This window comes from Emydura macquarii, unplaced genomic scaffold, assembly GCF_026122565.2.
Source record: "Emydura macquarii macquarii isolate MOO-44397 ecotype Brisbane River unplaced genomic scaffold, CSIRO-AGI_Emac_v2 contig_3345, whole genome shotgun sequence".
In the NCBI taxonomy this organism is placed as follows: Eukaryota; Metazoa; Chordata; order Testudines; family Chelidae; genus Emydura; species Emydura macquarii.
The window spans coordinates 3,570,520-3,582,979 of record NW_027133482.1 but is presented as its reverse complement, the minus strand read 5'-3'; the positions used below and the strand labels follow the sequence as shown (position 1 = coordinate 3,582,979).

The 12,460-nt window shown below is 38.1% G+C and overlaps 1 protein-coding gene across 3 annotated transcripts in view; it reads left to right on the top strand.

Moving 5' to 3' along the window:
- The first annotated feature begins 2,152 nt into the window (after positions 1-2,152).
- The window catches only part of ALMS1 (ALMS1 centrosome and basal body associated protein), a 95,451-nt gene continuing 85,143 nt past the window's right edge, over positions 2,153-12,460 (top strand). For all 3 annotated transcript variants that reach the window (XM_067533585.1, XM_067533586.1, XM_067533584.1), the window contains exons 1-2: positions 2,153-2,391; positions 8,637-8,832. In XM_067533585.1, the coding sequence (XP_067389686.1) occupies positions 8,640-8,832 (193 nt within the window). In that variant the 5' untranslated portion in view covers positions 2,153-2,391; positions 8,637-8,639. The remainder of the gene's footprint in view (positions 2,392-8,636; positions 8,833-12,460) is intronic.

The following is a 12,460-nucleotide window of genomic DNA, read 5'->3' as shown; positions in this document are numbered from 1 at the left end:
TTCTCCCATCTTTATGGCACTTTCTTTAGACATTTTCCCACAAGGGCACTTTATAACATTCCACAAAGTCATTAAGAACTCGTATTTGCTTCTTTATCTTATAAACCCTTTACCAGTATGAGGCATCTGCTCTGCTCTCCTCTGATATAAAGTGACTTTTTTCTTCCTACTGTTGGTTGCAGAGCAAATTCAGCCCTGCTCCGGCCTGAATAAGTTAGTAAATGCAACTACAGAGCTTCACTGTTCCTTCCTATGTTTCAGTGGAAATGTTATGTGGCAGACTCACTTATCTCTTCAGAAGCAAGGAAAATCACTTCAAATATTGAAAGATAAATTGAAGCCACAAAAGAGCACATAAGCCATCCCTGTCCATGTCACCAGAAGCTCTAAATTAAGATAATTTTTGAGAACAGTTTCACAGACATTTAAATGTAAATAAGCTGCTCTCAGAATCAGTGTAATATGTCTGCATTACCTTTTCCAGGACTCGGGTCAGCCAGACTGATTCTCTCCCTACTAGTCTCAGATTTAAACAGTGCTATTAATTTTTTTTGTGGAAACGTGGCATGCTGCAAGAGGAGCCATTCATGTTGCATCTTTTCAGGGGACCTCAGCCCTAGTGATGTGTTTCTTATACTCATTTAGCTAGTGCAGGGGTTTGGTGGCACGGTGCTGTTGGTGGATAATTTTTACTACTACTCCTGCAGGATAGGATCAATTCTTTTTTCACTGCTAAGCCTTAAAATGACCAGCTTGCATTTTGCAGCCTCTTGTCAGCCTTGGGTACCAACTGTCATGCAGCTGGCAGCCTTATTACTGAAGCCCTGGCTCAGCTGAATGTCACGCATTTGGCTAAGCGGTGGGCAATAACAGCAGCTATGCATTCTGGAAACTAGAGACCACTGTGGCTTATCACTTGGGGGCGCCGTTGAGTGTATATGTGGTTTTTCTCTGGTTACTGCCACTAATGGATTGAAGCAGAAGCAGCAAAAGGAGTTGCTGACGGTGTCTGGTGAAGGCAGTAGATGAGAGGTCTCAGTATTAGCCCCAACTCTGTGTCTCCCAGCTGAACCTCAGATTGCTTATCTTAGTCCCAGAGAGACCTCAGCCAGACCTTAGACCCCCAGAAACTTGCCCTCTACTGGGAGTGCCTCCTCCCAGTCCCCATTCCTTCAAAGAGATCCCAGCTGGACCCCAAACAGCTGCCTTCAAGACAGACAAGACCCTAACTTCCCTTCCAGATGGCATTTACCCAGCTACACTAGCTCTCCCAGATATATCAGCTCCTCCCTAACCCAGACAGCACCCAGCGTACCTAGACATCAGACATGTATCTCAGCAACCCCAGACACTCCAGGAGCACTTCCCCTACCCTCCCCCAATATATTCTTCTGGATCAGCTTGGGTTTGATGCTTTTCTTCTGGACTAGTGCTTTTCCGGTCCTAGGGATCAATTTTGTTTCAATTGAATCCCTATGTAATACACTACAGATTTAATTTTACTGTTTCATGCTGGTGTGATTGGAACTGGCTGTGAAGCTGGCTGCAGCATTCACTAGGAGCTCAGACAGCTGCACAGATTCCCTCTTTATGCTTGGTATACTATAGAGAAGAAAGGTCACTTCAAACACAAAATAGCTTTTTCTGGTGCCTCATCAAGGCAAAAGCCCATAATCTAGCTGTTTTTGCAGGCACAAATCCAACTTATTATTTCCCAAGAAATACCCCAAATATTTGTCAGGGTTCTGAAGTTATATATTTAAACTAATCTGCAGTCACTTGACACTGTTTATATAACACCTTTCCTTACTTTTTAAAATTTGACTTACAATATAGGTATAAATCCAAGCCATAACAATTAACTTTCAAACATAATTTGCTCTGCCAGAGTAGGCAATTGATCCAGCATATCTGTTTCTCTGCCTTTGGCAAGGCCGCAATACCTGATGCTGCTGAGAAAGGGGAATGCACGCTGTGAATTGAACAATGCTGCACAAATGGGTAAAGAAAATTTCCTAATTCATGCAAGTGATCAGCTTATGTACAGAACGTGATATTTCATTACTATTATTTTAGCATGTAAAACTAGAAATGTTATGCACAAATTAACTTGCCCCCTTTGCACCTCCAGTTATGCATGCCAACAACGATCTGCTTTTACTGATATTTCATTATACATTACAACTTAATGGCTCCGTATGTTGAAGGATCCTGAAAATTAATGTTTACTTCCCTCTTAAAAAAAAATGATTTTAGCCTATTGCTACAACACCACCACGTCCCGGATGGAAGGAAGAATTGTTAAGCCAAAGCAGTAGCGGGACCCAGGTTTCAGCTGCTAGTGGGATCTCCTTGGGAGAAGCAATCAGACAGAGATCTGCCATTAATCAGGTATTTAAAATACACCTTGACTAGGTGCTTGTTTATCCAAATAGAATCAGACAAGGAGTTCACTTACCTGAAATCCTATGTAGCCAAGGGAGGGATTTGTAATGCAATTGATACATGTTGTGAATACAGCCAAAGGCTCTGATCCTGCAAACGTGTATACATGTTCTTTACTTAACATAATGTGAGTGGTCCTGTTGAAACTAATAGTTCTCTCATTGTGTAAATTTTAGCACATGCATAAGTGTTTGCAGGATAGAAACCCAATTTTGCTATTGGAGGTTTTCTGATGAGAAAATGGTTGATTTTTAGTTGTCTTAAATAAGTTTGTAAGTTCTTCACATCAAGCACAATGTCTTTAAGTGTTTGTTCAGTCCCTAGTACAATCTTGATTGGTGCCGCTGGGTATTCCACAATACAAATAATGAGAAAATTAATTTCTTTACTTATGACTTTTATTTCTCACAAAGAAGGGCCTCCACTGATCTAAATATTACTTTTGGATTAGACTTACTTGTTCTACCACAATGGAATTAGCTTCAGCTTTTTCCCTTCTCCTCCTTTCCTTCTTTGAGTTCAAAGACTTTTGCTGGTGGGTTGATGAAGCAACAAACTTGAATGCCATATGGTGACTTTCAAAGACCTACATGAACTAGTAGAAAACAGAAAATAAAACTATAGTAAATTATAAGATTAATAGAAAGAAAGGAATAACAACAAAAAACCTTAATTTTATCGGGGACATTTTGATTCATAAGAGAAGTCTGTAATTTTACATTATTAAAATAAATTACTCATAAGATTAGCCCAATACTTCTATAAGAGAAGGTATGGGGAATATTACATTAAAATATAGCAGTGTTTTAAATATCTCTTGTCAAGTCCCTATTTTTAAATTTAAAAATAAAACACTAATCTTGCAAAAGCAAGAATTTTTTTTCTAATGTTTGCGTTAGAAGTATGATATATATGGCCATCCAAAAGTATTTTTTCCTGCTGAGTTGATTTGTGAGTGGTCATGATCCTATAGCTGTCAAAAGTGGCTTTGGAGTTTCAGATAAATGATGACCAGCTGGCACAATTGAGAGGTCATGTGGATTTTTTTATTTTTATTTTTTTAACAGAGCTGGCTATTTATTTTATGCAGCATATTAGTACGTTTTCTTAGCAAAGCCATAGTGATATTCAGAAGGGGGAGGTTTTTTGTTGACTCCCTGTGACATACCTAGTGTACTATTTAGCTTAATGAGTAGCTGTGTCACCCCTGCCCTCTAACTTGGGGTACTCTTTACAATCCCTTGTTGCTGTAGCCTCCAGTCTGGACTGTTCACAGCTTCCAGCATGCAAGTCACTCTCAGCTATGTCTGAATGTGTTCTGCAACCAGCCATCTACATCTTGGTTCTTACCAGCCTTGGTTATATTGCAAGGTGACCTCAACAAACCCCCAGTCCTAGATTTTCCTTCAGCAATGTATGTCCTTTACTGCCCACCCCTCCCCTGGGCAATACAAATTCATATAAAGTCCATATTTCTTTAATAGAAATAACATGCACGCTTTGTTACCCCAAATGAAGTTTCACAGACATGTCCATTCAAACAAACTGGATTAGATAAAACAATAAACCAAGTTTATTAACTACAAAGAGAGATTTTAAGTGAATACAAGTAATGACATGAATGTCAGAAATGGTTACAAGAAAAATGAAGTTAAAACACAGCTAGTGCCTAAATTAACAAACTGTTACATTTAAAGCAAAGTTTTTTTCACTACATGCTCTCAGCAGTCTGACCAAACCTCTTCCCCAGTTCAATGACTAATTCTTTTGTTCCTTCTGGTGCAGTGAATCAATGGGCAGAGAGGGAGGGTGTGCTTGTCCCCCTTTTTATAGTGTCAGTCACTCCCCTTACCCCTTTGGAAAACATTTCCAGCTGAGATTCAGCAGACAGAGAGTATCGGAAAGGATGTTCTCTGCTGCTTTTCCTCACCTGTTGGAACTTCTTTTGTTTCCCTTCCTTCTTGATTACTCTATTTACTGCTTCAATGCAAATTAAGCATTCCTTTGTTTCAGACAGACCTGTTTGCCAACCTCAATTTGGAACGTGTTAAGAGCACCATATAGTTGGGGTTGGTCCTGCTTTGAACAGGGGGTTGGATTAGGTGACCTCCTGAGGTCCCTTCCAACCCTAATCTTCTATGATTCTATGATATAGTGGAATCTTAGAACTTCACATACAGTGATGCCACACACATTTTATCAAGCAATATTGATCAGCAAATAATGAGTTTTCAGATGATACCTTACAAGGCATTTGTTGTACAAAGATTATTACAACAGTGTGTTGTGTGTGGACACAGGTAAATTCTGTCACACCCTGTCATTTTATTTCCTCCTCCTGATGCAAAGGGATGGAATTATTTTTTCTTGCAATTACTCTGAGCCCAGAATAATGACTCTTGAATCAGTCATGGGAAAGTTGGAAAAGTACAACACTGAATACATCGAACTATCCTGTAGCAAATTGAGCACTGAGACTTAGAAATAAAACTTGACATGCAAAATAACTGCAGGTGATATATGACTTATTGGTTATGTCCTCTAATATGATGATAGTAAAACCAGTTAAAATATTTTGCAAGTGGTTTGGATGTAGTGTCCTTCATTAAAGAACCACATAGTTTCACTGCAGTTTTTCTAACTCATACCACTGATATGAATGACTTTGTGGTGGCACAAGAAGGACCCGTGATGGCATGTATTCACCTTTACATATCTATTTTATTTTCAGATGGGAGGTCATCGAGCACTCTCATGTTTCCTTCCTTTATTGCCCTTTTAAAGACCCCACTGTTTTAAAGACCCATCCTCACACTCAAGGAGAATGCCACTTCTCCTAAAGCCAATTCAATGAGTAGGGTTGCTTTAGAGCAGTACATGGTGGTCCATCCCATGGTAAATTGGGACCCCAAATTTGGATTGCTTATGTGACAGTCTTTTGCTGCAACCATATTGTCAAACTAGTCTCAAATAATCAGACTTACATATTAGCAGGAAAGTTTGCTTCAGTTCAGTGTGCGCAACTGGGTTACTTTAATACTTGGGCCCAATAAAGAGTTTGTTCAGGTGTGATTGAGAATAGTTGCAATCAGATGATGACATAGTCATTGTGTTTCTATTTGAAGGATTAGGGCCAAATATTACTGTAAAAATTGCAGTACAAAATTAGTTCTTTTAAACAATTGTTGCGTCCCAATTTGAGAAAACAACCTCTGGACATATTAGTGTCTCAAAAAGTAGAAATAACTCTGAGTAAATTGAGTCTGGAGATTATATTTCTTCTATTGACTATGTTAGATTTAGTTAAATAAAACTGCTTATATTCTGTTGCAGTTCAATGAGACATTATTTCTCCATTTATATTAATATTTCTGCAGTTATAAATTACAAATGCTCATACTAATGGTATTGTGCTACTTGGTACATCATAAATGACACTAATACACTTAATTCCCTGCACTGAAAAATGTTTGGTGCCCTTTCCGTAATTAAAATGTATCTGTTTAATTGCTTCCTCAATAATTCCACTGCAAATTCTTTAAGAAATTACTTGAACTATAACATGCTTAAAATAAAAGGTGCTGCATTGTGCTTAAAAGTGAACGGAAAACCTTTGAAAATACAAAAAAGCTGTTTTAAAATTCACAATCATTGACCAAACAAATTTATAGAATTAAAGATACATAATTCAAAGGTGATTTTAAAAGTTCTTCAGCTGCCAAAACCACAAATGTAAAGATCTGTTTACCCTTCAACAAGTTGTTGGTATTGTACTAAGCAGTGCTTGAATTTGTATTTATACTGTATCATACAAAGGCATTTGACATCATCCAGGGGTTCTTGCTGGTGCAGAGATTCAATGTGGCTTGGGTTGGAGGCAGATATTTTGCAGTGGTGGAACTCTCTCACTTAGGATGTCCATCAGACATCTCAGTGGCTGTGTTCTTCTGACCTTCAAGATCTTATTGTTTGGGTTAATATAAAAAAGATTAGTTAAATTCCATAGATGCAGCTGCTGGGAACGTGGGGTCTTGTTTGCTAGTATAGAGCCATTGGGACTGGCCTGTAATCCATACTCCATCACTTTTGATTTGTCAGTGTACAGTGCCTATGCATTTTCGGTTTTAGGGCACTATGGTGTCTTGTGGTAGAGAAGAGAAAAGGCCTTTTTGTAATGAATATTGGTGAACAAAAAACCGTTAGGAAATACTTAAGTTAGAAAGTGTGTATCATTGGAGTCTACCTAATAACCAGAAAAGTGATGATGATTTTAGCTGCTTCGTTTGGATCGTGTATTACTTCTTCTATCACTATTTATTACCCTGTCAAGTTATATTGCCCATCTGGGGAGGGGGGGGGTAATATTCTGGGATGCAATCCAGACCAGTGAGATGTTGTCATCACCTGACCAGTAACTGTGGGTGCCTCACAATCCTTTGCTGCTGCAATTCCCAATCTGGGCTGCTCACAAATGGCCTATCAGCATGCACGTCACATTCTGAGAGTCTGTGTATAGTTGCAGCCCTGGTCCAGCAGCTCTGACCCCAGCAGCCTGTCAACAGGATACCAGTCACACTCTGGCTTCTACCAGCCTTGAATACTGCTTGCAGGATGACCCCAACACATTCCCAGTCCCGAATTTTCCCAAAAATGTATGCTGCAGTGTTCAGTCCTCTCCTGGACAGTTCAGATTTTAAGATTCATTGCTGCTGTACTGAGTCAATATTCAACAGTTTGTTACATTAACTGGAGTTACCAAACAGTTCAGTTTAAATACAGCACTGGATTGATTTAGTTTAAAAATCAAACAAGTTTATGAACAAAAGAAGATAGGATTTTAAATGAATTCAAGTATAAGAGATAAAGATAGAAATGGTTACAAGCAAATGAAAGGCAAAACACACATCTAAAAGTCTAGAATTTAAATTAGAAATTTTGGTTCAAGGCTCTGTTAAGATTAAGGCCATTCTCTTTCACTCAGTCTTCCAGCAAAATGGTGACTGACCCTTTTCTTGGTCAGGATAGCTCCCAGAGGCCCAAAGGTGCTGGTGCCTTTGTCTTAGGTGAAAAAGAGAGAGAGGTTGGTGTTTTCTGTAGCATTCTTTTATAATCCAGAGAACCATTGAAGTGGATTCTTCTGAAGATTATTTCTCAAAGCAAAGTTTATTCAAACAGTGAGGAAGGTGACATGGAATCTTGTGGTGAAAGAGGCTCCATGCTGCAAGGGCATTTTGAGTGGGGTCCTGCAGGGATCAGTTCTGGGTCCGGTTCTGTTCAATATCTTCATCAATTATTTAGATAATGGCATAGAGAGTAAGTACACTTATGAAGTTTGCAGACAATACCAAGATGGGGTTGCAAGTGCTTTGGAGAATAGGATAAAAATTCAAAATGATCTGGACAAACTGGAGAAATAGTCTGAAGTAAACAGGATGAAATTCAGTAAGGACAAATGCAAAATACTGCACTTAGGAAAGAACAATCAGTTACATCCATACAAAATGAGAAGTGACTGCCTAGGAAGGAGTATTATGAAAAGGGTTTGGGGGGGTCATGGTGGATTACTAGCTAAATGCGAGTCAACAGTGTAACACTTTTGCAAAAAAAACAAACATCATTCTGGGATGTCTCTCTTCAACCATATACAGTGCTCATTGCATGCATTAGTAATTATGAATGTAGATTGTTGGTGACCTTTTGTCAAAGACTTCTGGTGCCTGCACTTGCCTCCACTTGAAGGGTAGGACATTCATCTTGTAATCTTTGATTGTGTAGGTGGGAGATCCCTTTTGAAAATGTGACATCCTAAAGGGGCTTTCATTCTCTTAAAGTATCAGCTTTCAAGGGAATTGACCAAAGTTGAGTGGTACAAGGGCCATATTTGTGTAATGCTGTTGAGTCATATTCAAAGCTTATATCCAAATGAAGTCTGTTTTTAATGCATCAGTGATATTGCATGCTTCTGCTTACCACATTTGGATTTAACTGTCTTACTTTGGTTGGGGCCTTTTTTTAATACCTGAATAGTTATGAATATATTTGAGACATTTAAATAGAACAGTCTGTTTATACTATAAAGATATATTTTAATGCAATAAAAATATAAATAGCTTATGATGAAACTTTTGATTTTTGGAAACAAAAGTAAGACAAGTTAAAAATTAAAGAATTTTTCCTCCAAACTGTTTTAGGGAATGGAGTCATGGTATCAGCTACCAGCAGAAATGGATGTCAGCCATCTAGCGGGAACATCAGGGATGAGACTTGGCCTAACTAGTGGTGGAAATGACCTGACAGAGTTCCCTACTCTGGAGGAAGGCTTGTTGACTCCGACAGAAGAGCTTGGAAGGCAATATACAGGCGATATGGCACACACTCCGCTGTTGGGTATGTTGAAAATTAATTTAACCAGATGAACTTAGTTGCTTACTGAGAATTCACAATCCTTAGCATGGATTTAATTTATTACGGCTTTGATCAGTGTTTTTCAAAACAGATCCTATGTAGTTTTATGGTCAAGGTCTATTTTTGTAATGAAGATCTTAACCATTTGTATCTTACTTTTTAGTCAGAGAACCAGTTATCTTTAGTGTCCGAACAAAATTCCAGTCTTGGTAACTGTAATTAGAAAGGCAAGGATAGTATAATTGAGTGAATCCAGAGTTGGGAGTTCCTGACTAGATGATATAATGGTTCCTGCGAGCCTTAAAAATGTACGAGTTGTAATCCTGCTTCTGCAAGTGGCTTGCACTGTGACCTTGGGCAAATCACTTAAATCTCTTTGCCTCACTGTCTCCACTTGTAAAGGGAGAGTAATACGTAACAAGGTTGAAGATGTTGTTGTGCAGTATTGTAATATGTTTCACTGGTGGGAGAAGTGATCTCCATGTATAGATGGTAAAGTGTTTTTGAAACCTTTGTTGAAAGGTGCTGTACAAACATAGGTCATTATCATGCTTCTGCTAGGTCAATGACTTAATGTTGCACAAGATTTTTATTTTCAGTTACAAAAGGCCTCTGAATAATATTTATTTCTGAAGAATTTAGCTAGAAATACCTTATCATCGTAAGATTTATTCAAATCTTTTTATTTGAATGTATTTTTCAATTATATCAGATTCCTCTTGCATGTGCCTTTTAAAAAGATGTGAGCGTTTCTATGGAAAGTGATACGATTTGCTTGGAGATGAGATTTATTCCTTCACCTCTGCAGATCTCTCTCATTCTGGTTTAGATCACCAAAAAAAAAATGAATCTGGTGTTTTTATCCTAATCTCTTGTTTGGACACTGCAAGCCATCATACCTTTTAGTGTAATCTCTGCTAAAGAGAGGTCCAGATCTAGAATAGCAGGGAGTGTTGCAGGTCTGAATTCAGGTGAACTTGCAGCGTTGTGTGTGCAAGCTGCCTGTACTATGCATGAGCACTAAATTAAGCACTGATATTAAAGAGAAAAGGCAGTACACTGAAAACAGTACACTGCCTATGTTCTTGATCAGTTGCCACTGCTCAGTGTTCTGAATTCATGTGGCAGTCTCTGATGCTAGGCTAGCTTGAAAATGTAGTCCTCTGTAGTTTTTGATTTACAATTGATACTTTTGAGGTACTGAACAGTTCAATGACTGTTGCTCAAAATCAAAATTGATAATGGTCAGTTAGCATTTCAGACAGTTTGAATCTGAGTATTGAATATTTCCCTGCCATGTTTACAGAACTGCAGCTTTTGATTCTCCACTACAATAACGGCTCTCATTGTTTGGTTCTAGTGACCAAGGCATATCCTATTGCTAGTAACTCAGTCAGTGCACGCATACAATCAAGGAGGCTGCTCTGGTAGAAGAATGTGTTCAAATGAATTACTTAAATGACTTAGCATGCTTTTCTCCTAAAGATGTTTATCAGAAATCATGCAATGATTATAAAGGATGTAAAGGGGTACATTGAATGAAAAAAAATTATTCTGCATGCTAGCGGATAGAGGTAAATTTATCATAATTGGATGACCTGTTAAAACAATCCACTTCTGTGATATACCAGGCATCTAAAATTGCTTAATTCAGTAAAATTAGCTCTCATGGTGCAAACTCACTTTGCCCTTGTGTACACTGAGAGGTTGTCTACACTGAGAAAATATGTTATGTTAGAATATGACCTTGAGGAGCAGTGGTAAATAATGCAATGATGAACACAATTTAGCATCTTTTGTCAACAGGTACGGTTTTAACATTGTGTCAGTTGGTTTGACTTAACTCTAGGGTATTCAGTATATCCAAGTTTTTCATTAAGTGGATGTAAGGTAGTGAGTATCTGCTGTTGACAAATAAAGCATGGCACAATGTTAACTTCTGGTAAAGCAAGTTTCAAAATGATGGTTGCCTCAATATTCTTCATAGAAAGAAGAACCAATATTTTGTTTGGTCTCCTTCAGCAGAGGCATAAGAAGAGCCCTAGAAATTGTCTGAGGGTAATTTGTTTGTTCAGTATATTAAGGTTAACCATGACCAGCTGACAAGATGTTAAACATGGCATTTGCTGTCCATGCTGGGTAATAAGCCCTGTTCAACATCTTGTTAGTTACCATGACTCCTTAGGATGGTATTCTAGCACAGTGTAATTTCCTTAAGTGTCTGCATTGATACAGTTACATGATTACTGGCCACCGATTACTGAATCTGGACTTTCTGAGTGAAAACCAGACCTGAACTTCTTTGCCTCAGTTTTTCTTTCTGTAAGAAAACACTTCTCTACCTTGCAAGGTGGTGTGAGGCTTAATTAAATGTTTGAGCAATTTTACAATGAAAACTGCTATATGTTTTCAGCATTATTACTGCTTCACTGTCACCAAACTACAACTCAATGTATTGACTAAAGTCAAATGTACTGAATTTAGTTCTATTTTGCTGTATATGATGTTTCACTGTAAAATCATAGAGGTTAGGTAAGGAAGGAGACCCATTAGCTTATATTATCCAGTTTATTTCCATTCAAATTAATCTTTCCAAGTAGCATTATTTCATCTTGTACTTTTCTAGAACGTTGTCCAGTCTAATATAAATGTCCAAAGTTTCTGCTACTTTTGGAGACTACTGCACCATGAAGAAAAAAACTCCTAAATATTTGACTAAATTTTCCCTTTCTAAATTTTGTTCTGTTACTTCTATTAACACTGTTCGTAAGAAAGAACAGAGCTTGATTTTGATGTGATACTTGAAGACTCTCAAGGTACTTTAGGAAGCAGTGAATAAAAAACAATGTAGAGAGTGCATCGGTCGAGCAGTAGCTCACACACAAGCATGAATTTTCAAAATGATTCTAGTGAGGGGGAAATATTGGTTCTAACAACACTGGCTTTCTCTTTTAAAAAAGTGTTTTGAATCTGTAACATTGCCTTGCAGCTTCCTTTGAAATTCCATTATGAAATTTGTATTGAGGTCATGGGATCTACATATAGAACAAACTGACAAAGCCAAGAAAGTTCTGTTTTCTTTTGCCTTCCTCTTTAATCTTCCATGCACAGCAATTTGACTCTGGCATTCAGATTTGTCAGTAAACTGTAAGATGAAGTAGCATGCCCAGGTTTGCTTGCTCGATAAATTCAACTGTGAGAAGGCTTTTGACCTTCAGAGTGACAGCAGGAAGAATTACTGTTTTGACACAAGATGCTCAAAGAGTGTTGCGCTGACGTCACTTGCTGCTTTGAGCATCATGCACCTGCTTTTCTGCCCACAAAACCTAGGGTACATTTTAGTGTAATGAGCCCCTAAATCATCGTAAGCAGTCAGAATATGATAGTGATGATCTTTCCGTTCCTGAAGTAAATAAGTGATCAAAAATGTGACATTTCAGGCAGCATAAAATTAGAAAACCTTCAAAAATGATGAGGGGGGAGGAAGATGCCTTTTTTTAAACGTATAGGACTGTACTATGTAAAGGATTAGTTCTGTAGCCTTAAGCCATTAGAACACTGGGTAAGTGTGAGGTATTTAACTCCTTGAGGACTGTTTAACTGGCCAGCT